This window comes from Aythya fuligula, chromosome 11 (assembly GCF_009819795.1).
Source record: "Aythya fuligula isolate bAytFul2 chromosome 11, bAytFul2.pri, whole genome shotgun sequence".
Taxonomy (NCBI): domain Eukaryota; kingdom Metazoa; phylum Chordata; class Aves; order Anseriformes; family Anatidae; genus Aythya; species Aythya fuligula.
This window is the reverse complement of record NC_045569.1, coordinates 5,661,626-5,686,047: the sequence shown is the minus strand read 5'-3', so window position 1 is coordinate 5,686,047 and position 24,422 is coordinate 5,661,626. Positions and strand designations below refer to the sequence as shown.

Genomic DNA, 24,422 nt, shown 5'->3' with positions numbered 1-24,422 from the left:
CCACAGTAAGTAAGAATAAACTGTTGTCAAATATTTGAAAGTATTTTTCAGGCAACGTTGGATTTTTTTTTTTCCACTTTCAGAAAGCTTCAAAAAGCTGTTTTTGCCTAGTCACATAAATAAAAAGTGTAATGAACTTACTGTCAGACTTAGTATTCATTAACGGATTTCAGCTAAGGAACCTGTGGTTGATAAACACTCTACCTAATACAAAATGGTTCCAAAAAAGAGTTTAGCCTTGCATTTGAAATTAGATAGGCTGCCCCTGCACTTAAAGACAGAACAAACTTGCTGCATTTACCCAAACTCTAAAAAAAAAAGCCCTTACTCCAGAGAGTCTATGTATTTTGTGAGGAAAAAATATCCATTTGGAAAGGAAGCTACGCTACACAGTAAACTTGAGGTCACTCCCATGTTCACTATTACAGGACTTTTTTTTTTGCATGGTGTAGTTAGAAGCAGACTTTGGAATAGAAATTATACATACTTTCTACTGGAAATAAATTGGCAAAATTTATTTAGTTTGGTAAATTTTATGTGTGTGTCATTATTAAATAAATGTGAATTATTTTCTCAACTGTCAGGCAATTTAAATATCTTTCCTGTTTTTAATTCAGCTCCTTGTGGAGACAATCTTTACGATGAGGATGGTAAACGCCTCCCTCCATGCATACCAGGGGCCTGGCTCACTCCAGCTATTATGGCCTGTTACCTCTTGGTGGCAAATATCCTCCTGGTAAACCTGCTGATTGCTGTCTTCAAGTATGTAAATGATCATGTACTATCTTTACTTTCTTATTGCCAAGATCAAATTTCAGTGGGAGTCCCATCAACTGATTTTGCAAGGGTTTGCATTTGCACTCAGAATCTATGAAGATGACTGGCAAATGTTCGGAATGGTTCATACACTAGGAAAGAGCACAGGACAGGTTACTGCAAATTTGCCAGCAACTATAGTAGTCGATATGCAAGAGTCTGGATATCATCAGTCACTGCCTAATGGATAATGTCAGGCCTCAAGATTGCTTAGTAAAGATGAAAACTGAATCCATTAAACCTGCTACATCTGTGATGGAAGCCCATACAACCATTAGCAAACATGATTCTACCATAATTCTGCAGAATGAAAATGCTAGTATCAAAAGCAGAAGGCATTTCTACTATCACTGCATCATCTGCCTTCTTTTTTCTGCTTGCTTTGCTTCTTGTAACTTAGGAACAAAAAGAAGAGAGGGTTTTGCAGAGTTCCTGTACCACCCATGACTGCAGTGTATATTGCCTTGAACCAAGAGAAAAGATGGCTACACATTACCAAGATCTGTGGCTACATGTGTGGCCAGTACAAGCAACATGCAACTGTGCAAATTCTTAATATTATTCCATGAATCCATAAAATCCATACTTAGAATTTGCAGGAGTAAAACTAAATGCGTTTCTACAGCCTGTGCTTTCTGCCAGCAGTTATGTTGCATGCTTTTCCTATCATCATCTAGGGATTAAAAAAAATAGGAACAATTGAAACATGTACTTGCTACTAACGTTTTCCCATAACACCAACTGAGAAAAGCAGGTGATTCCATTTGGATGTCCATAAATACGCAGTGTTGCAGGGCTTGCTGGCGTAGGTGATGGGTGTCACAATCACAAAAATAGTTAATTTTGTGCTCAGAAATCTACAGCTCACAAAGCCCGTCTTTCATTTGATGTATGTAGCTTAAAAGGTCATGAATTTTAAAGTGCTGAAATGCCAGTCACATTGCTAGGGGGAAGGGGAAGTATCTTACAATGGTAGCTATTATTGGCTGAAGAGACCAAGGAATCAGCAGTTTGGGAAGTAGGTCATGCTGTTAACTCCTGCCATCCTAGCATGGTTACAGGGGGGTGAGACCTAACTGGGGAATTCCTGCTATGCTAGAGAGACAGAATGAAGTCAGGTTGTCAATTACCAGTGTAAGTAATCTCATGTATTCTTAGCCAAAAGAAACTAGGAGCTACATGTACTCAAGAATTCTCTGTTTTTGAAGAGATTTTTTAACTGTTTTTGTGAAGGTAAATTTTCTAAAGCACAGAAAGAAAAGAATTGGACGAACACATAAAAATAGGAAGCATCAATATCATCCTCATAGATGTGAACTGTCCTAGTGTATTCTAAAATAGCTTGAAAAGCTTCGTGTAAGACACAGAACATCCAAATCTTCTCTCTCGTAGTTGGCATTTTATAACCTTTAATGTTGTTGTCTCTGGATTGAACAGTGTCCACTTTCTACTCCTTCATATCCCCTGAATTACAAAACAGAATGTCTTTATAATGCACCCCATTTTGGTGTAGAAATGATGAAGCTGTAGCTTCCAAGAACAACATGCTTTAAAAGAATATGCACAGTGTTTTCAAATCAGAAGTCTGAATGAACAAAGTTTGAATTTAGAACATTTTGTGAAAACTTGAGAAGTGTTCTATGTAGGTCAAGCTGATTAGCATGTTAAAAGAAAACTGTGGTTCTTTGCGTTTAGCATACAAAATACCTTTCATGGTTTTAATACTTCGTATAATATCAAATACTGGAATGTGTTAATAGAATTAACACATTAATAAATAAAATTGTTAATAAAATTGTGTAAGTTTATTTTCACTGACAGATAAAGCACTTTACAGTAGAAGCAAATAGTCTGTCTAAGATGATGACTATTTTGGGTGGTGCATAAGAGTTACAGAGCACCTTCTGTTCTGCTACCAAAGGAGTAATAAAATCATGAGTTCAGGTTCATCATTAGTTCAGCAAGTTCAGTTGCATCAACTAAGAAGTGAACCAAGCAAGTCATGTGGTCTCATGTTGTTATTTATTTTTCACTGTTATTCTTGCTTAATGATAAGTAAACTTAGGGGCCTAATAGAAAATGTACCTACGTTCCCTTTCAGCAATACCTTCTTTGAGGTAAAATCAATATCCAACCAAGTCTGGAAGTTCCAGCGGTACCAGCTGATTATGACGTTCCATGACAGACCTGTCCTCCCACCGCCGATGATCATCTTCAGCCACCTCTACATAATCATCAAGAGAGTCTGCTGTCGCTGCAAGAAGCGTGAAGGAGACCAAGATGAGCGTGACAGGGGACTGAGTATGCGAAGAATCTTCTCTAAATTTAGCTCTTAGCACCATATTAACAGAAAGCAGTAGCTTTTCCAATGCTGACCTATTAATTTTGTTCACATTGACTGTCCAGTGTATTTGCAGAGGACAGCATGGGACAAAATTGATATGAGGTTAACAGCCGTTGAGTTCCTTGGGCTTTTAAGATTATGAGATGCTATGCTGGTAATGAATGCTTTCTTTAACATACTTCAGCATACCTGGCATCCACTTAATCTGGTTTTACCAAGTTCTAGTAAAGTTCATACAATGGAAAGGGGAAATAGGAAACTGAGAGAAAGGGATTACAGTTTCAAATGTCATCTGTAGTGTCAACTTCGTGACTGTGAGCAATCTGTGTCCAAGAGCATACCCACTTTCTCCATGTTACATACCTGCTATTTCACAGGAGAACAGTGAGGATTCTTCTACTAACTCACTCTGCAATTATTAAGTAATTATCTTTTGCACAGTATGCTTTTGATTTAAAAGAAAGGAAACAAGGGCAGAAAAAAGAGTAAACGTAACAGTCACTACAGATAAAAAGAAACAAATCTGAATAAAGGATAAAATGTTCCCACGAACTTATGTTTCCATTGGATTTTCCTACATGATTTTAAGTTTTTGAAGCTCTTATCCAAAGAATGTTTGGAAAACAATGTTATATCACGTTACCTGTTGCCTTTAACTGTCATTCTTTATGGATGATACTTGAATTAAGGAACAGTCAAACTGGCAGAGATTGCTCTAGTCTCAGCCTGTAAAATCTGTTGACTTTGTTTAACATGTAGCACTATTATTAGAAAGGGTAAAGGTCACTAAGAAAATTCAGCCCTTAGTGGATGGTTGTAGAAGCAGATAATAGTCACAATGCATTACGTTGCCTTCAGGGCTATAGCCATCCTTGGCGAAGTGCTCATTCCCTGTTGACAAAGTCATCTGCTCTTTTAGTAGAGGAAAAGTTAAAGGTGTTAAAAACACATTTCTTTCTTCTGTTTTATGCAGAGTTATTTCTGAATGATGAAGAGCTAAAAAAACTGTATGAGTTTGAAGAGCAGTGCGTAGAAGAATACTTCCAGGAAAAAGAGGATGAGCAGCAGTCATCTAATGATGAACGCATCAGAGTTACCTCTGAAAGGTACCTATTAAGAAAAGAAACCAAACCACTTACCTGGAACAATGTATTGCTTTTTGTGTCCTCATTATAACTGAAGTTTAGATAAAGTAGATTTACGATCTTGGAGAAACCCCCGCCATTCAGAAGCTGATCTGAATCCTAGGTAAATGTCAATGCAGATGCATCTCTCACAAGAGCAAGTTTTTTGTTGTTCTGATGGTGTGTCACTAAGGCTGCTGGTTTGGTTAGCTTCGTTGTAAGAACGTTTCTGTCCAAGGTGTTTTTTTCCCTCTTACCCATCTGAAGATCACAGTTACACCTCAGATTCCACTTGAGAAAATCAGTACTTGTTAAACTTTTTATGCTACGTTCCCTGACGGTGAGAACCTTCTCCTGCTTTCCTGTAGGCCCTCTTTAGGTACTGGAAGGCTGCAGTGAGGTTTCCCTGGAGCTTTCTCTTCTCCAGGCTGAACATCCCCAGCTCTCTCAGCCTGTCTTCATAGTAGAGGAGTTCCAGCCCTTTGATCATCTTTGTGGTGTTCCTTTGGACTTGATCTAATACATTCATGTCTTTCTTGTGCTGGGGGCCCCAGAGCTGAATGCAGTACTCTGAATGGGGTCTCATGAGAGCAGAATTGAGAGGCAGAATCACCACCCTCAACCTGCTGTCCATGCTTCCTAAGTGATCTCTGAGACGTTTAATTCCCTAACGGCTAAATATCTTTTTGTTGAAGGGAGGCAATTTATATCTTGCAATATTATTTGTGAAGTTTGAGAATAGAGAAGTAAATGAAATCTGCTACGTGTTATCAAGTCATTTCTGTTGCACTATTTCTCCATGGCAATTTGTCAAAATCCTAGGTATTGTACCAGAGAATAAAGCGTGGTTGCTAAGCCTCACTGATTCACTATGGTCTATAGTCACAAAGCAGATTTGTGTATTTCTCATGGCTTCTTGCTCCAGATGCTTCATCATCTTTTGTGTGTAAGAGCAAAAGAATGTTAATTTCATTTCCACAGTTGATTTACTAGTATATGATCTCTAAGTCACATTCTAACACCTGGCTTTTTTATTAATTCTTCTGGAACTGTAATTTCCATTACGATATAAATGATAAAAGAAAATGGAAAAAAATGTGTTTTTTTAATTGAAATTTTTAAATTGAGCTAGACAGTAATTCTACTCCCTTCTGCACTGATACGTAAGTGAAAGGTATTTCAAGAAAGAAAGTAAGCCCATAAACACTAGTGCATGTTCCCTCTTCCACAGCCACAAAACCAGTTTTACAACATGCCTTGATGCTGTTTTAAGTCATTCTGTGAACATGTTATTAGAAGGTATTTTTCATATAATTAATTGATGCATTCACAACTGAATGTGAAGAGGATGGCACACTCAAAGAGGAATATAATGGTAGTCTCTCCCAAAAGGGCTGCAACTCTTGTACTCTCCTGGCATGTAAATAAGGGAAAATTCAAGTAGCCCTCTAATACGGTATAAGGAAAGCATGGATAAAAAGAAAATGAACAAGTACTATGCTACACACAGGAAAAAATAATGATGTATAATGATATGTAGCACAAAATTCTGTCTTAGGAAAAAATCAGTATCTGGGGGCCTATAACAGGTTACTGCACTATCCCACCCTTTCTATTTTATGCTTCCTCTTTTGTACCCAACAGAGTTGAAAACATGTCTATGAGGCTAGAAGAAGTGAATGAAAGAGAACATTTTATGAAAGCCTCTCTTCAAACAGTTGACCTTCGACTCTCTCAACTGGAAGAACTCTCTGGTCGGATGGTGAATGCTCTGGAGAAGCTGGCAGGTATTGACAAGTCTGAGCTGACATATACGCGTTCACGGGCTTCATCTGAGTGTGATGCTGCATATCTCCTGAGGCAAAGCAGTGTCAACAGCTCTGATGGCTACAGCATGTATAGATACCACGTTGGTGGGGATGAGTTAACTTACGATGACAGTACCACTCCGATGTCACCAGCCATAGGATTGCGTAAAAAAGCCCATTCCATTGGTACAAAAGAAGATGGAGCAGACCCAAGGATGCTGGTTCCAGAGAACCAGACCAGTCTCCATTACACCTCTAATCCTAATGCAGTCAACCCGTCAGATTACAGTAGATCTACATTAGAAACTGAACAAAATGTTTCCAGACCCCATTCTGGTTCGGGTATTTTGGAGGATGAAAACCAAGGGATTTTCAAGAATGATGAAACGGTTCCTCGAAGTATAAACCAGATGGATGTTATCAGCAGACAGTCGGTACCCAAACCAGATTTTCAGAACACTCAGTTAAAAGTAGAACGGACTAAGTTAGAAGCAACAATCTCTTATCCCTTAGACAAATCAAAAGCAATGCGCTATTTTCCTCCTGAAACGTTCAGTGCTTGTCAAACCACTATGATGAAGTCGAGGAGCTTTATATTTGCAAAAGGCGGAACGGTGGTTGGAGGAGTTAACAACTGGACCACTGAGTATAGTACCATCATGGATCAGGTGTGCCCTTCTACAATTGAGCAGTGGGCCACAGAATGGAAATATGAAGTTGAGCAGCAACTTTCTCAAGAACATCCTCCAGAGTACCCTGGTTTTGTCTCTGAAGCAGAAAGGCACGCAGAGCAGAAACAGTTACAGATGGACACGGATGATGACAGTGATGTTGGTGAAGCAGGTATTAGTGCCTCTTACACGTCTGCACCTGCCACTGTCAAGGCTCAGAAGGAGAACTTACTATCAGTAAAGCCGGACAGGACTTTGGGGTTCCCATCAGTACGGTCCAAGAGTTTGCACAGCCATTCTCGGAAAGCCAAGTCTGTAAAGGACAAATTAAACAGACCAGGACATGCCAGTAGCGTAACTAACTTAGTGGTAGCATTTGGCAGTGCAACAGAAGAACAGAAAGCTAGGCAAGAAAATGCATCCACAGAAACTGAGTGTTGAAATGGTTTATGGCCCCTGTTTTATTGACAGTCAAGAAAGGAGTATGGCTAATTGAACAAATTATGAATTTTTTTAATGAATTTTTACAGAAGAATTTTGCATATGTTTGTTTCTTTTCATTTTAGACTTGCTTGATACATGTTCTGTTCTTAAGTAAGTGCACTGGGTCAGGTGAAGGGGAGATACGTACTCTCTCAGGGGCAGATGTAAAAGTAGGCACAGTCCACAGATGCTGACAGCTTAGATCTTCCTTTTTTCCATTTCTACTTCCCTCATAAGCTTATTTGCTGATAGACTTTTTATAAAAGCTCTTGAAAGGACAATACAATCATGAAATAATGTAGAAAATATTTTTTCTTCTTTATCAGAAGACTTCTTAAATTGCACAAATTTTTAACCAGCCTTAGTTTTTATCCTGATTTATGCAGCTGGTTTCTTTCTGGCCATTATGTTTTCCAGATCAAAACAAAATTGTTGACTGCATGGAAATATTATGCAGTTCCCTTTCACTTCTGATTTCTTGCATGCTTCTTAGCAACTCTTTCAGAAAGGCAAAACATAGCAGTTTCTATCCGATAAAATAGAGCTGAATGGAAAAATACAGTTGTGTTTTGAAAAACCTGACCTGGAAAGCTATGTGTAAACATATTCTTGACCCATCTTTGAACTTCAGTTGCCATGGTCTGCTTTCAGGATCATATCTGTCCCTGCCCCAAAGCATGCTGGCAGCCTTAAACTGTTGAAAAACAGTGATTATTGTTTCGAAATGTTTGGGGAGATTTTAAGTATAAAAAGTGTAGGGAGATTTTATTAATGTGAATCCAAGATCTGCATTAGTGTTTTGTATAAGCAGGGATTACAATGGCATCCCATGTAGAGAAAAAAGTTACTTTGTTAAAATGCCTGCACTGGAGAAAAAACAGGAAAGGTAGTCTGATTAGGTGAGATCAAAATGTAGCCAATCTATGTTGGAAGCAAATCTACTGTGACAAATTAGTATTTAATTTTGCAAATTCAATATGAAAGTGCACGAAGAACAAGAGTTCCTAGGGGTCAGTCTAAACAAAAAATAAATTCTACAGATGAGAAGAGAAATTCCATATATTTTCTTGAGTCAATTTCAAAAAGAAAGTTCAAAGGAAATAACTCTCTCTGCAGAGCGTTTTCTATCCCTCAACAACTAGGAGTGGAAATCCACATCTGTAGTTACAGTTTCAACAGTAGGTTGAAAAACCTACTTACTAGGTTTTGATAGTTTTCTTCATAATAGCATGATTTTTTACTTGCCTCATTCTTCTCTGTTACCTTTTAGGAATTTCATTTTCCCAAATACTCAGCACCTCTTTCTTCAGGGGAGGCATGCCATTGAACAGACAGGAAAGAAAATGAGTTAAGGCTATGTTACCTGTTCACAGAATACTAGTCCAAAGTTTATGCTTAATTCATTAACAGTTAGTACTTACTCATACACTACTTTGAAAAAACAGAATTTCTTTTTGTCCCCCACCATCAGCTCCTCGGTGTGTACGTCTCTGTCTGCTCTTTGGTAATGCTTTTCTGTTTTGAAACACAGAGATTGATGGAAGACTTTAGAATGCATTGATGGCATCATTTTTTACTATTTGTATTATATTTTCACACTCCACAATTACACTGTGAAGTATTGTTACCATACTGCACGATCATGGTAACTGCATAGATATTGCTGAAGGTTCAGTCATCATTTACTATAGCTTTTTGCCAGCTTGGTCTTATGAGCATGTTTACTGGTTTCACTGTTGCAGAACAGTGTTGACATTTTGCTTTTCATGAGGGCTTCTTTTTTATCCAGCTTTAGGGAACATGACATTCTGTAAAAACAGAATGACATTTGAAATCGTTTCACTTCCTTGTTTACTTCTGTGTTACCTTTCTATGCAACTACACAGCCATTTTGTATGCATGGTTCAAGTATCCTGCAATTTGCCAATGCCTTTTATTGTTTGCCTGCACACTCACCGGGAACTGATTCATCATCAAACAAAGGGATGCAGCTTTTCAGCACTTTGCTAACCAAGCAGTATGCATTGTGGAACACAGTACAGTGTGTTGCATGTCTCTTGTTACATTGTGTTTATAAAATTTGAGTTAAATCATGCTGTGCTTAACCAGTCTTTTTTTTAGCATTTGCATTACAAAGTTACTAGGTGACATGTAGTTTTCAAACAAAAACATTTTACCTTTGTATTTATTTTCTTACTTTGTGTAAATCATTTATAAAGAAATCTTATGAAAAAGATGTGAAATGAATTCAGTATACCAAAGTGGCCACGATAAGGATATCAATTCTTTATTTACCTGTTTCTTCTTACGCAGTGAGTGGGCTGAACATTTTCTAAGTGAAGTTTCTTTTTTAACATTTGTCAGTAATTTTCCATAAAGTTCTGTATCCATTTATGACTTCATAAGGCTTGGATGCTTTCTGTGCTCTTGGATAGCACAAATATGTGATGATAACTCCTCTGCCATTAAGTATTATCTAACTACACTGACCTTCGGCAGAATTAGTTTAGACGTATGGCCATTTTAGTAAGATTTAAATATGGCTCTGTATGTACATAAAAGACTGATACTAGAATCGGAACATACTAAATAGAATAATGAGCAACATGTCTGCATGCCTGCCTGCCTTCTTTCTTGAATACTGGGTGAAAGGACAAAAGTGCAGAACTGGTATTTCTGAAGATACATGCTTAATGTTGCCTTTTAAGAAGATGCATCCCTCCCGCTACGAAGGATGTGGCGACTCCACAGCAGTGTCATAGTGAATTCTGCTTACTGTTTGTTTTATTCTGTACTTGACCTGTACTGAACCAGGTCAAGTCCTAAAGAGTGTGCAGTCTAAGGCTGTGTTGTATGCAGAGGCATTACACTGAGGTAATTGGGGTGAATTCACCTTCTAGTATCTTGCAATACAGACATTTCCCTCTTCCCTCAAGGCAAGTATTTCAAACATGGTGACCAATTGTTACATTAATGTAAGCAGGTTCTTAACTATAATGGCTGAGTACAATTCCTCCATTTTACATTGCATCATTCTGGGACTAGCCTGACTTTGCTCTTGCAAGCCCTATTCTATTGCACCAACGCATCACCATTTCCATTTGAAATGTTGGATTTAGATACCTGGGAACCAAGAAAATCAAAAGTCCATAATATTAAGTAGTGAATTCAAATAATCACTGAATCCGTCCAGGCATGGTCTCTTCATACTGCTTCTTTGGACCCTTTTCTAGGTTCTGGGCTTGACTGTCATATTTGGCAAGATGTATATCTATCTGTCTTTCTAAATAAAAATTAAAAGAATTACAAGAATCTGCAAAGCCTTGTCAGAAAACAAGGAAAGCAAGGAGGGCACATGACCAAGGATGTCAACAGGACTAGATCCGCATGATCCCCGGGACTGCGCTGCACTGGGTGCTCTGGACAGTTAATACACTGACACAAAGCCAGTTTGCTGCTGAGCACTTGTCATGGGAGAGGTGAGTTTTCAGAGGGAACAGCAGCACTTGGACACATTGCAGGGGTCTCACCTGCTAACATCGTTGTCAGCTTATTACTTCTGTACCACTGGTCACTCTGGTTGTACTCATGTTACACTCAAAAAGTTGTTACAAGCAAAAAGGAGATTTACCTTATATAAAAAGTCATGAATTTATCGTTAGCATAACAGAAGTAATAGCAGTCTAATATATGAATTATTATTAGTCTAGATGTAATTATTACTGAGGAGGAAAGAAAAAAAGAGGAGAGATGAGAGGAGAGAAAAGAATACTACTACCCTAGTACAGGGAAAAAATAAGGTAAAATTGATATATATGCACTTCCCAGTATCCACCCCTTTTTCTCAGGTGTTATGCTCACAATTGCACTGATCCTCTGGGTCAGTGGCTTCAGGCTGCAGTGAGGGCAGGGAGGAAACATTGCCAGGTGTCAGGATCCCAGGTCCTTTGCTAGGATGAGCATTATGTTGATGGTGTCTTCTTCTTTACTGTTTGCTTTCTTGGAGACATTTTTATGTTTGCTAAAAAAACTTAACATCTCCATTTTTCTTCGCTGGCTTACTACTCTGTATTACACCCGAGTTTTCTAGTCACTGTAAGAATTGCTTTCTCAGATAAACAAACAAGCCAAGGCACAGCTCCGGGCAGGTTGAGACAAGTTCAGACAAAGCAGTCCTGACAAGCCTCAGTCCTGAGGCCTTGCAAAGTCAGCATAAAGCCTGTGGCCTGTTACTAGCAGTGACAATACTTTCTAGAAACTGGGCTGCCAGACAACTCTAGTCCAGGAGGTGCTTTCCTCTCCCTACAGGCATTGCAGATAAACATTTCACTGAATAAAGTGGTCACCTCAGCTGGTTATTTCAGCCTGTTGTGGATTTTGATAAACCAATGGGATCCAGCATCAAACAGAAAAGCAAAACAGGTATAAGGAGCAGGTGGGCTGCCTGGGCTATTTAATGCCCGTTTCATCTGGTGCCAGGGACAGAGCGGTTGGGCAGTCAAAAACCAGTAGGCAGCAGTACTTTGCATTGCAGGCTGACAAAACACAGACCTTAGGAGAAATGAGACACAAACTACAAATTCTCTTAAAACTACAGTCTTCTTTGGCTTCTTTCAACTTTGAGCCTAATGAGGAGAAATTTGATATGGTGAAGTGGTACTTTATGGTTGATGCCCTGTATCTTCACAATGGATGTAAGGTAAGTCTTCAAAACAGGCTTTAAATAAAGTCATGTTTGCAGTTCCTCAGCCAAAATAATTAATCGTCCATATCCACCATTTGCTTGGTGTGAAATTTAATGAAAAAGGAAATGCATAATTTCGTCTGCCTGCTCCGCTCCTCATTTGTCTCTACAACATTAAAACCCCTCTGAAACTGCAGTGCATCATCCTGCATGATTCGAGATGCCAGCGTCTCCCTTCTCTAGCACTAACTGGATGGACATGCTATTATCTGATCAGACCAGCAGACTTCAAAAATGACCATGGAGAAAAGGCTGGCTTCTAGTTTGGAAGCACTGGTAATCTGAGAGTCATGATCACATTACCTATGTAAAATAGCGCAAGCAGAGGTGGAACATTGTAGCAAAGAATAGCTTCAAATAACTCTAGGCAAGTAATATCTATGTAATGATTAACAAGGAAAGTACGTTTATGTAATGGAGCAAAATTCAGCATCATTAAATTCCCACACTAAGAATACTATCCCTATTTGCATATGTGCCTTTAGAAGGAGATGCTTTTTTTATTTTTTCTTCCCCCTGGGGTACTTCAAGAATCTAAAACCTTCATGGTTTTTATGTATTTTGCATATCTTAGCCAAGACTATCAACGTGGCTGTTTTGTGTAAATAATCACATTTATATTCTTCTGCTGGATCTTCGTCAATGATACTGAGGAAAGAGATTTTATTTCAGCTGCTTAAAAAAAAGTAAATTAAGGTGTAATGGTGATCTTCCACAAGAGTTAATACAGCCCTGTAGAGCTGGCTTTGTCACAAGCCCCCAGCAGAAGTCCCACACTTCTACATGCAAACTATGGCAGCTCGGGTATGCAAACTGTTGAGTGCACAGGTCCAGGTTGAAGTAACAAACCATAATGTGTTCAATGAAAAATAGACTAAACTTTGATCAGTGAATCCCTGACTTAGCAGACTTGCCACATACTTGCTGTAGCTAAGCTGTGAAATCACACAACACACATCTTTGTGTCCTGGAGTTCAAACCCATAATTGAAGCATTCTTCATAAAGCTATGAAAACACACAAGCTGCCATAGAAATACAGGCCTGGAAGAGAGAGATCATTAACAGTGAAGTGAGTTCAGCAGTGACGATAGCATCAGTGGCAGCTGGTAGTCTAACCTGTTCTTGAATGTGTCTAATGAAAGCCATTCTCTAATCTGCTGAGATCAAAAGGGATCATTATGAAAATCTGTTCTGATTTAACCCTAGACCTCCAGCACTGCACAAGCCAGAGTACTTCCCCAACCACAGAGCTGCCTTGTGAGGCTCCACCAGAATTTGAAGGAAGGTACCTAATCTGACGTGCTGGTAATACAGCAGGTTATGCACCATAGCCAGAGGTAAGCAGATAAGTATCTCACTGTTACAAACAACTTACACTGTATGAGATAAGAAGCCTCAGGAAACTGCCACTCAGCATGTGGGGTCCGATACCACCAGGAGAGCTGGCCAGGCAGGTCTGGTAGGGCCAGGATGCTGGACGAGTGCAAGGGTACAGTCAGTCTAGCCCACAGGAGAGATCTGTGGATATCTTAATGTTTAAGCAGTGAAAATATCTGCACTGAGTCAGAAACAACTTTAAAAAAAAATAATGATACGAGAATAAAGAAGGGCTGTTGTTTCCTTTTAGTTATGCTGGCTTCCCACTTTTCTTTCGGGGTTGTTTATATAAAACAAAGGCGTTTTCAGAAACCACTGGCTTAGTAGAACTGCTTGAAAATAGCAAGCAAGTGAGTCAAGCTGGGGTGGTTGGAGATGGGCAGGCACTTTAATGCATTGCCAAACAGCAGGATTCAGGGGTCTTCCCTCCTGTCCTGCTTGCCCTGCCCTCCCTGACCACTTCATCTGCCTGCTTTGCCCTGCCAGCCCAGCCTGCCCTACCTGCTCTGCCTGTCTGCCCTGCTTGGCTCTGCCTGCCTTGCCCTGTCCTGCCAGCTTCTATTGCGCTGCAAGTTGTGACAGAATTAAGTTGCTCCTCTGAAATGCTCACTTTTGTGAAACCAACTTTCTCCTCCCACTGGCATAAAACTCTTCCATTGGCAACTTGTGACCGTTTCCAACAAACACCCTCACAAATCTTGTGACCCTGTGTTCACTGAGTTTTTGTTTGTTCATTTTCAGAACAGCATTGCAATTTGAATGTCAGTCCAGTCCTAATGGAAATTCGTGCTATCCCTTGCTCATTCCCTCAAGATTCAGATTGCATTTGCAGCGACTTCTCAGAAGGCTCTGTGCTGATGCAGAATCACTCTTGTAATTCTGATGTGACATAAATAGTCATTTTTAATGACACAGGCAAATTTGGTATATGTAATTTCAAGCCTAGCTGATTTGTACTGATTCTGCCTCCCCCCACCCCCACCGTTGCTTTCTCCTACCCCTTTTCTGATTTTAGTTTTCTTTGAACAATGTTCTGAATATGAACAAAAAACATTCAAGAATAAAGATGAGGGCAAGTCGCCGCAGTATTTCTCACTTATCAAACACTCAAGGGACTTGGCTCGTGAAAGAGTCACCGTCAGGAGGGGAGCTGTGGTTTGCACTCACAGCACTGTCAGGCACTCAGCATTATACCACCAGCAGCTTCTGCAGCACAGCACGTTCTGTAAAATGGAAAGGAGCTGAGCCCAAAACCACGCAGCTGAACAATGCCGGGTAGACAACGGTTTTTTTGTTGTTGTTGTTGTTGTTGTTTTTTTTGTTGTTGTTGTTTTTTTTTCCCCAGCATAAAATATGTAAAAGTACAGGATAAAGTGAAGGGAACTGCCTGCTGACACTGAATAGATGGGACGCTTGTGCACAGAGGTACACTTGTTCTAAAAAATACCAGATGGGATTGTTTTAATCTTCTGTGCCTGAAAGTCCAAGCATAGTGGATGGTTATGGAGGTCCTTGCAGGTGTTCTCCCCTGGGCTGTTGAATAGCTTTACACGTGCACACAGCCTTCTTCTTTGACGTCAGCAGGTGCCAATGGATCATTTCCCTCCACACTGTTCAAGCAAACCTCCCTGTGCCTGGCATCAATGGGGCATCATATGTCAGGGAATCTGGATGGTGCCCTGAAGTCTGTCCTTTCATTGAATACCCATCTCCTAACCTCACCGAAAGTTCACAGGGTCTGCAGTGCTGTGTGTTTCCCAGCAGCTGGTGCTAGGTGCTGTACATGCCATTTTGCGTCATAAGTCATTTTGAAACTTGGTTTCCTGGTTATCAAAAGAAATAGCAGTGCAACATTTTGGAGTTTAGGTGGGCAACTGCATTGCTTTCACATTTTGGAGAAGTTAAAGTGAGCAATCTGGGAATGCCTTGAAAACCTAAGTAAAGGGAACTCCATGGCTGTAGACCAGCATCTGCTTTCTCCAGTGGTTTTCACGTCTACAGCAGTGAGCAAGAGGGTGGCTGGGGCAGCAGCCTGGGAGCTTCACCAGTATGTCCGTACAATATTCCATAGCCGTAACATGATGATACACCTCATGTAAAAGGTGACAATAAGAACTTGGTAACAGTAGCTGATTCATGCTGGAGCTTGGTTCTAACACCAATTACCTGAGACAACCCCAGGTTACAATAAAACCTCCCTTAGCGGGCCTCAGGCAGAGGTTTCACAGTCTCCAAGTGGCTCAGAGGCCGAACCATGGAAACCCTCCACTTGAGTCTACATTTTAATGTTGTGCTCCCCAAACCCTGTCTTTTGCAACTGCTTTTCTCTGGGGAAAGCCAGGAGCAGATGCAGCATCTTGGCCCTCGCCCAGAGGCAGTGCTGAGCTGGAGCACCAGCCCTGAGGTCCCCTGTGCCCTCGGGAGGCTCTGGGAGCAAATTCCCCTTCCCTCATCTGGAAACAAGGAGTGGTGGGTGAGGGAGGTCTCTGAGGGAATGGGGAAGATGTTGTAACCTAAACCTACTTTCCCTCTGGTCAAAAATAACAGCATTGATGGGAAGTGCTATTGCAGGAAGTGGGTAACAGTACCTTTGCTATTTCTGCCTGCCCTACACTGTTGTGTTACGCTGTTTGGAGCTGTTTACGGCTAAATGTAAATGTTTACCCTTTCCTAGCCCATGGCAGCCAATTCTTGCCATCTGTAATTTTGCACACATTGCTGTTACAGGCTGTGAGAGCTGTGAGGGAGTGTCACGCTTGTTCTCACTCAAATTCCTGATTATTCAGTGAGGTGTACAGAAAAGTGATTCAGCCATTCTTACAACTATTGTACCTGTTGTTAGAGCTGGCAGATCAGCAGGTGAGCACACCTGTCTGCCTCTTTTATTTTTTACCAGGGTTAGTGATTTACTAACAGGAAGGGTTTGGCTGCCCCTTGGTGTGGCTCAGCCCCAGGTGCTGCTTTTGGGACACCTCAGCAGCACCTCAGACTGCGTGCTGTGTGCCCCCCGCACCTTTTGGCCCGCTCTGCGGTGAAATTTCATCCCTTTGTAGGCAGACAAAACACAACGGGTGAATTCCAGCAGTTTAATGAGCGAAGGGCGGGACGTGCCCTTGAAAACGCGTCACGAACGCCGCGTACAAGCTGCACTTTGTGATCTGTGTCGCACAAAGCAAGCGGCAGCGCCGTGCTTGAACAACCCGTGAGCCGAAAGCTGCTTCCAGCGGCTGCTGCTGAGGCGATGGATGGGGAGAGCTGGGGGCCGCCCCCCGCCCGCGGCCCCCTCCCCTCCTCTCCCTTCCCCTCCCCTCAGCGGCCGCTTGGCCCCTGCGCGCCGCCGTACGAGGGCCGCGGCGGCCATGTCGGGCGGGGCCGCGGCCCGCCCCGGCCCGCCCCAGCCCGCCGGGGCCGCAGGGAGCCGCCGGGAGCCGCCGGGCCGGGAGGCGGCGCCGCGGGGCGGGGCGGGGCGGGGGGAGCCGCGGGGCTCCGGGAGGGCTCCGTGAGGGCTCGATGAGGGCTCGGGGCAGCCGCCGGGCGCTGGCTCCTCCCTCGGGGCAGGGGGCGCGCGGGGCCGCCCACGCCGTGTGAGTGACGGGGAGCGCCCGGGCCGGGCGGCTGCGGGGCGCCGGGCCTGAGCTGACGGCCCCCGGCGCCCGCTCCCGGCGGCAGCAGCGGCCATGTTCTCCCTGCGGCCGCCGAAGCCCACCTTCAGGTCCTACCTCCTGCCGCTGCCGCAGGTAACGGCGCCGGCCCTCGGCTCCCCCGCGGCTCCGACACCTGCGCCTCGGCTGCCGGCACCGGGCGGCCTCAGCGGGGCCTGCGGCCGGGGGTGTGGGGGGGCGGCGGCTCCCTCCTCGCCTCAGGAGGGAGCCGGGCTCGTCGCGCAGGGCGGCGGGGGGCGGTGGTTGTGTGGCAGGGTCTTTATTTGTCGGGTTTGGAATTGAAAAGCGAGCAGGTGTGGGTGTGGGTGTGTGTGTGTGTGTTCTGCGCCTTTCGTCTTAGGAAGCTTTCCCTGTGCTTGGGAAGTTGGTGGCGTTCAGTGCCTCAGGGCTTTGTGCCAGCCTGCTGCTGTGCCCGCGGACAGCTCGCAGAACTCACGCCGTTACCGAGTGCCAAGCCCGATTGTTTCTCATTCATCCAGCGGCTTGTTATGTCCTAGATTACACAACCAGTTAAATATTAGCAATTAAAATATTATACCTCTCTTCTGGTAGAAAACTAAACATCCCCAGCCACCTTTACAGCAGGCTGTTGCCATGATTAGATCCTGCCTCGTTATAATCAGCTTGTTAAAAGAACGACTTTCTCCTGTACCCCAATAGACCAGACTTGTGTCTGACTGTAGGATTGTGTCTTTTTAAGCAAATTCCTTTTTTTTCTCTCCTTCCCTCAGTCTGAAGACCATCTAACTGCAGAACCCAGGATTAAAAAACTGGAACCAATACTTCTGCCAGGTAGGCGTAAACCAGAAATTTGACGGATAACTCAACAAATACATATTTAAGACTTCTGTTTATTTTAGTAGGATTGGTAACATGTAAATTGTTTTCCCTCTTTTCCTGTGTTTATTGATTTCAGTATATTTTAATCTTAGCGTGCTCCTCCAGAGAGTGAAACTTCTAACCAAGTAGGAAAATCTAGTGACATGCTAATCTGCAGAGAGCTGTTCTGACCTGTTTACCTAAACCTGAAAAGCTAAATAAATACATACGTGGTTTTGCTTGTGTGATGGTTTACTACGTGTAGAATAATGTTTTTATTCTGTTGTGAGTATTTGAAATGGAACTACGGCAAATTTTGCAGCTTCTGTGGTATTTCTAGGAAGACCCCATTAGTAATTACAGTTTTGTCAGGTAGCCAGACCTTTACAGTGTGTTGAACTCACTACCATAGCATGTGTTGTGGTCTTTATTTTAAAGGGAAGTGTGTGGAACTTCCACCAAGCAGGTATGATTGACTCGTGTATTAGAAGACTTCTAATGCTGTCTGTGTTCACGTGCTCTTATTGAATAGGTAGCTGTGAGGTTATTTTGGAACCTGTCTGTAAACCTGTGCAGACTATTCTTCTTAATGTGTGGATGAGAAAAGCAACGTTTTTCTTACTGTTCATAATTACGTAGGTATACAGTTCCAAGCTGTTGGTGACTTCCTTTTCACATTTAAAATCAGGCATTATCTTTGGTAAATGATGTTTTGATCAGTGAGCGTTTCCAAAAGCCTTTTTTCAGCTACTAAAGGAACAGTCTACTGTTTTCAAGATTACTTTAATTGCAAACTGTACATCACAGCCATAAATTTGGCAAGCTCCAAAGCTTGCTGTTTTTAAGGTAATTTTTAAGTTTGAAACAGAACTTTATAATGTATTTTTTTCTTAGCATTTAGAGGGTATAAACTTACACACAAAGTAATATAGGAAGCTTTCGGTATCATGTTGTCAAGGTTGATAAAGCCTGCTAACTTTCAAAGTGATCAATATAATAAAAAAGTTACTCTTCAGAATTATTTCTCTCACTTCTTCACATGGAACTGTTGTTAATTCAGCCATGCTAATTAATATATGGTATGGTGCAGTGAGGTACCTGAAGAGGCTGGAATCCTGTGGAAGAGATTCAACTGAAAGATTACATGCCAGCTGACTGAACCTCTTTCATGAAGGAAGAGTGTACAGATTTTGCATGGGGTGTGAATACTCCGAGATGCATTGCTAAGAGCACTCAGTATTTGACATATTTTTACGCTTGCTAAACTTCTGCTTAACAGTTGGAATCTTACTGGTTATGTTGCAGTTGTGAGTCAAAGACCTTGGATGAATTACAAGGAAGTGACTGCATGTTCTTCTCCGAGACATTCCACAGTAAACGCGAGGCAGTACAAGATTGCTCTTCTCAAACTGTGACACATCCTGCATTTACTGTGGGGCATGTGCATGAGCAGTTACAGAAAACAACACACGTGCAGCAACGTTTTGCTGCGTGGTTAATTCTTTGTGAAAGTCCGAAGTGCACTTGAAATGGTGCTGACTGGCTTTGTTTTTCCTCAGCTGGCTTATATTTATCCCAGGTTTGCATCTTTTCTCATTTCCCTTGTTTCTGCTGTTTCTGAAATCAATATGTGATGGCTTTGGGGACATTTGTAGTAAGTTGTTCTTGGTAATATAGAAAGTGATTGAAAGAATGGGACTCAGAGCACAGAATTAAAACTGCTATTAAACTTTCTGCCTCCAAATTATTCTGTAATAAAATTCACTGCAGTGTACAGCTACCGAACAGTTGTGACAAAATCTTTTTGTGAGCATCAGTGTGTATGAGGGTGGGGTGAAGTTTAGAAGTGACTTATTTTAAATGACTTAAATGAAACTCTTCCTGTTTAAGGTTAAGCCTAAGTGCCTTTTTTTTTTTTTTTTTGTCATCAGCTAGTGCAGTAGAAAACTGCATAAACAAGTACACATTGTACTGTTGGGTAGACAGGCTTTTGGATTTGTCATAACCTAAGTTTCTGGCCAAATTCCAACTCATTTAATTACATTAAAGCTGACTTGTACTCCGCTGCAAATGCAATTTGAGTATGGTATTCTAACATCCTGACCTTAATAGTATTGTGGAGTTGCTTTTGCTTTTGGAAACCGAGTCAAACCTGAGCGGCTGAATGTTGATTATTATCTTTTAATTGGTGGATTTTTTAAGGAGTTATTCTGGAACTAAAATACATTAGCACAAACAGTTAATTACTTCAGCAATCGTCAAAAACTGCAAATAGCTACATTAAGTATGAAATTCCTAACATGTAATCATATTGAGGGAGTAGTTTACTAAAAACTGAATTCTAAAGTAGGACACCAGTTAAATACCTTGCTGCCTAGCTTGTATTTTTATGCTGTGGAGGTTAGGAAAGGGAGTTCCAGGCATGGAAATATGAGTCAGGTTATAAAATTACAAGGTTTTTATTAAAAAACATAAAAACAAAACAACATAAAAGTCCTTGGAATCTACATTGGCATAAACTTTGATCTTACAGAGATTCTTTTCAAAGTTTCCCCTGGGTGTCCAGACGAATAGAGATGCCTCTCTTCAGCTTTTGGAATAAAAGCCTCTAATTTTCATGGAACTGTGTACCTTGACCAAGGTGTGGCTTTAAGAAGAGCAACAGACATCATTTAAAGCAAGTAAAATAAAATAAATAAATAAATTGGTTGTTAGCGGCAACAATGATACTGCTATAGTGAAAAGCAAATATCTTTTTATAGAATTTGGAATAATTTCCTTCAAAAAATGTGGTAAAGTTTTAAGATGGAATTAGAGAAATGTTTTCTTTTTTCTGTAATTCCATTCTCTTAGTCTATACTCCTGATCAAGTATTTTTGCTGATTTAGTTGCAGAGTTGGCCTGTGCAATGGTTTCACTTTTTTGATTGTTTGTATAGCTTGGTTTATAAGCATATCCAAAAGGAAAACAGAGGAATGGCGAGTAGTCTGCTAGACAGTCTATTGAAGCAACTTGTCTGGCTAGTAAGTAATGAGCTTGTGTAATAAGTAATTAGCTAGTAAGTAATTAGCATTGTGAGAATGAAGTTAAAGTTGTGCTTCGTTTATCATTACCGATACTAAACTAAATCGTGAAGGTGTGTATTGCTCTGGTAATAAACTGTAGCACATTTTCCACATCAATGTCTAGCATTTTTTGAGACATCAACCAAAGCTTTCAAAGAAAATTGTACAACATAGCTGGAATATGTGTATGCTTCTAGGATCTTATTGGAAAAACAAAGCACAGAGAGGAGCGAGCTGTACACGGATGGATGGATGGATGAAGAACTAGTCCAGTGTCTGTACTGTGAGCAGTGCTCTTCTGGAGTGTAGGCATGATCAGGCAGAAAGGTCCTGCCAGTTGGCTCACACCAGCTCTTCTGCAGGGGATCGTGTAACTTCTGGGACATCTGGTGAAGTGTGAGGAAAGGATCGTTCCGTCTGAATCTTAGTACTTGCTTGCACTAATTATTTTAGTGTTGCTCTATGTACTAATCTGTTAATTGTTTAACTTAAAAATTTTACAGATAGCAAATATTACAAACTGGCTAGAAATAGTTGAGCCGCTTTTATTTTTAAAAGTTTATACAGTAAAACCATAGCAGTGAACTGAGTTGGAATGGTATTTTTATCATTAAGACCTGCTCACATTAAGGGAACGTTGGTGGCAAACTGCTGTTGCACAACAGTTATTTGTAGTCTTCTTGTATCTGCACCACGTTTCGGGGCTGCATACTAGAAGGCAACTGCAGAGCTGTTTGTGAGCAGGTCCCAGTACTGCCGGGCTGGGTGGGATGCTGCATGCAGCACGGTGCCCGGGAAGGGGAGAGCAAGGCCAGCAGAGCTTCCAGCTGCCTGTTCTGTCCTCTCTGCTTCACTCAGTGCATGGCCCGGGGACTTTTATTTCAGACTAACATAATGGGGAGCTCCAAGCGAGGCATCGCAGAGCATCATAGCGGTGGTGCTTTCATATTTAATTCCTCTGGCTGGATGTTTCTTGCAGGAATTGATCCAATTGCTTCCTTACAGCCATGTAAACTTCTGCCACCCACAGCTTCCTCTGGTTAGGAGTTTGGCAATTTAATTATGTGCTGTTACAAACTACCTTTGTTGGTTTGCTCTCAACCTACCACCATCTGGTTTCTTTGGATACGTCCTAGTTCTTCCCTCACACAGCAAACATCAAACTCTACTCCTCTAATCCATGTGACTCGTGAGTTTCAGACTTATGGCACACATCTGGTGTTTCGCTTTCTGTAGCACAGCCTTCTTAGTTGGTACTAACAAGGAAGCTTTGCTTATCTCTCATCATCCTTCTGATCACCTCTGAACAGAGGTGCTGTCTTCTTGATGAGTTGTAACTGCATGTTGCGTTCAAGATTTTCACTAATGGATATATTTTTTTGTTTGTTTAATAATGTCAATTGGATTGGCTCTACCACCTGCTTTTTGGTTTTGGATTTATTTTTTATTTTTTATACAAGTGCCCTTTGATAGGCAACTGTAGAAGTTTAACTGTGGGAACTTTTAAGACAGTATCAATAAGTATCTGATTCTCTCTTGAGATAGCTTCCAGATCTTTCTCTTTTTTTTTTTTTTTTTTTTTTGCTTTGCAAATCTTTAGAGCATTGACTCGTGTTCCACAGCAGCTGCAATACATCTTGTGATAGGAGGAGGAAAGTACACTTTGAAGTACGCTTTGGTGAGACACTATTGCACGTAGTACCCCAGATATGTCCTGTCTGCTTTGAACCCCCGTGCCTCTTTCTTGGCATTTTCATTTGGTTTCTGATATCCCAGCTCTGAAGAAGAGAGGTCAGGGTGTTGGAGTGTGAGCCCCAGCCCTGTGACAGCGGGGTGAGAAGCAGAGACTAAGTTAGTGAGCTGAATGTGTAACCCTAGAGACTTGTCAGGTCTGCTTTTCTTGTATACTAGGTGTAACCTCTTTGGTTTAGCACCTCAAATTGGAAACTGGGGTTGTTTAATTGCTTGGTACAAGTAATAATGTTGTTACTGTCAGTGCCCTTTCCATGTGTAATTGTGGAATGAGTTGTTGATATTCAGGTATTGCGTTCTTCATCTGTTGGTGGTGAATAGTGAGGGCCTATCAGTGCTGGTAACTACATTGAGCTTGTGTGAAGTCAGGTACTGCTCATTTCCAAAGCATACTTGACTGTTGATTCTCATTTCTAGCATAGTGGTTTGCTAACTGAGGCTCTCTTACTCATTGTGCAGCTGATTAAGACATATTGTAGGGCTAGAGGCTTTTTCCTGCTTCAAATTTTTTATTTGAAATTTAAATGTTAATGTAAAAGTTTTCTATTTTTTTATTATTAAAGTTGGTGTGTGGTATTAGTTGAGTGAAAACCTTTGTAATTTCACTGTGTTTGAGGAGTCAGTGAAATATGTGAGCGTGAAATTATTTTCAACATTTCAGAACAGCTAAATTAGAGAAATGAGAATGACTGGTTGGAAAATAATACATTCCCATAACGCTTTTCTGATGTAGGGTTTTTTAGTTCATACTAAGCAGTTTGCCAAAAGTTTTATTTAATTAAATTCTAGATCTGAAAATTGAAACAGCAGCTTTCTGCAAACTCATCTTTCATACTGTAAGAAGTTTAGAAAAGAACCAGGCATTTTAGTTATATTTAGAATAATTGAGGCATCACTTACTGTAAGTATATAGTAAGTGCTCTTTACTATTATAGCTCTTTTGTTTGCTTGTTTGACTCTGAATCTTCAGGCATGCTTTGGGCTCAGTTAACTGCTTGTTTTGTTTTTCCTTTATTTATTTATTTACTTATTGTTAAGGCATGGCATCATACAAGTACTACCAAAGCTACCAAAGCAGTCTGCATGCAAGATCTAAGTTCCAGATACTGTCTTACAAGTGGATTTTACTGGGTGGAGTCAGTTCTGCTTTCTTTGTTATGAATACATAACATGTATTTGTTATGGTTTCTGATTAGTAATATGTTTTAAGTATTTGTGCAAAAGTTACTTCCCATTTGCAGCAGCTTAGCTGTAGTGCAATACAAAAAACATTCCTTAAAGGTGGAAGTCCAAACGCACTTTACAATTAAATATTTTAATGTTTCACCATGTACATTTTGCAGATAAGTTCCATTAATGCCACATGTCATAAAGACCAGAAGGGGAATAAAATGTTAGTGAAGATTTTGAGTTGACAGTTCACCAAACTTCATTTTTTTTTGGTCTCGTGGCAATTGCATGCACTTCCAGTGAAATAATTTTCAGCAAACTAATTTCTAAAGAAGGTGTATTTCTGTATTGACTTCCTCAGGGTTGCCTTAAAATTAAGTATTTTACAAGTTCAGAACAGCATCTGTAACTTGTGTTGATGACGTAGTTATAAAAGCCTGAGAAGCAGTCATCTCAGATTGTTCCTGATTATACTGTTTAAACTAAGTTAGGAGTTGGGAATTTGTTGTTCATGTAGCCAGACTGAAAAGAACCAAAACACTTTCTACTCGCTGGCTTCTGTCCTGCTCATGTTATGGAACTGTGA

The 24,422-nt window shown here is 41.0% G+C and overlaps 2 protein-coding genes across 2 annotated transcripts in view; both read left to right on the top strand.

Moving 5' to 3' along the window:
• The window catches only part of TRPM1 (transient receptor potential cation channel subfamily M member 1), a 78,037-nt gene extending 68,656 nt beyond the window's left edge, over nt 1–9,381 (top strand). Inside the window, exons 24-27 of the mRNA XM_032194952.1 lie at nt 618–762; nt 2,918–3,117; nt 4,134–4,266; nt 5,929–9,381. Of these exons, the coding sequence (XP_032050843.1) occupies nt 618–762; nt 2,918–3,117; nt 4,134–4,266; nt 5,929–7,204 (1,754 nt within the window). The 3' untranslated portion in view covers nt 7,205–9,381. The remainder of the gene's footprint in view (nt 1–617; nt 763–2,917; nt 3,118–4,133; nt 4,267–5,928) is intronic.
• Nucleotides 9,382–16,918: 7,537 nt separating this feature from the next.
• MTMR10 (myotubularin related protein 10) overlaps nt 16,919–24,422 on the top strand; it is a 37,842-nt gene continuing 30,338 nt past the window's right edge. The window contains exons 1-2 of the mRNA XM_032195241.1: nt 16,919–17,105; nt 17,762–17,822. Coding sequence (XP_032051132.1) covers nt 17,046–17,105; nt 17,762–17,822 — 121 coding nt within the window. The 5' untranslated portion in view covers nt 16,919–17,045. The remainder of the gene's footprint in view (nt 17,106–17,761; nt 17,823–24,422) is intronic.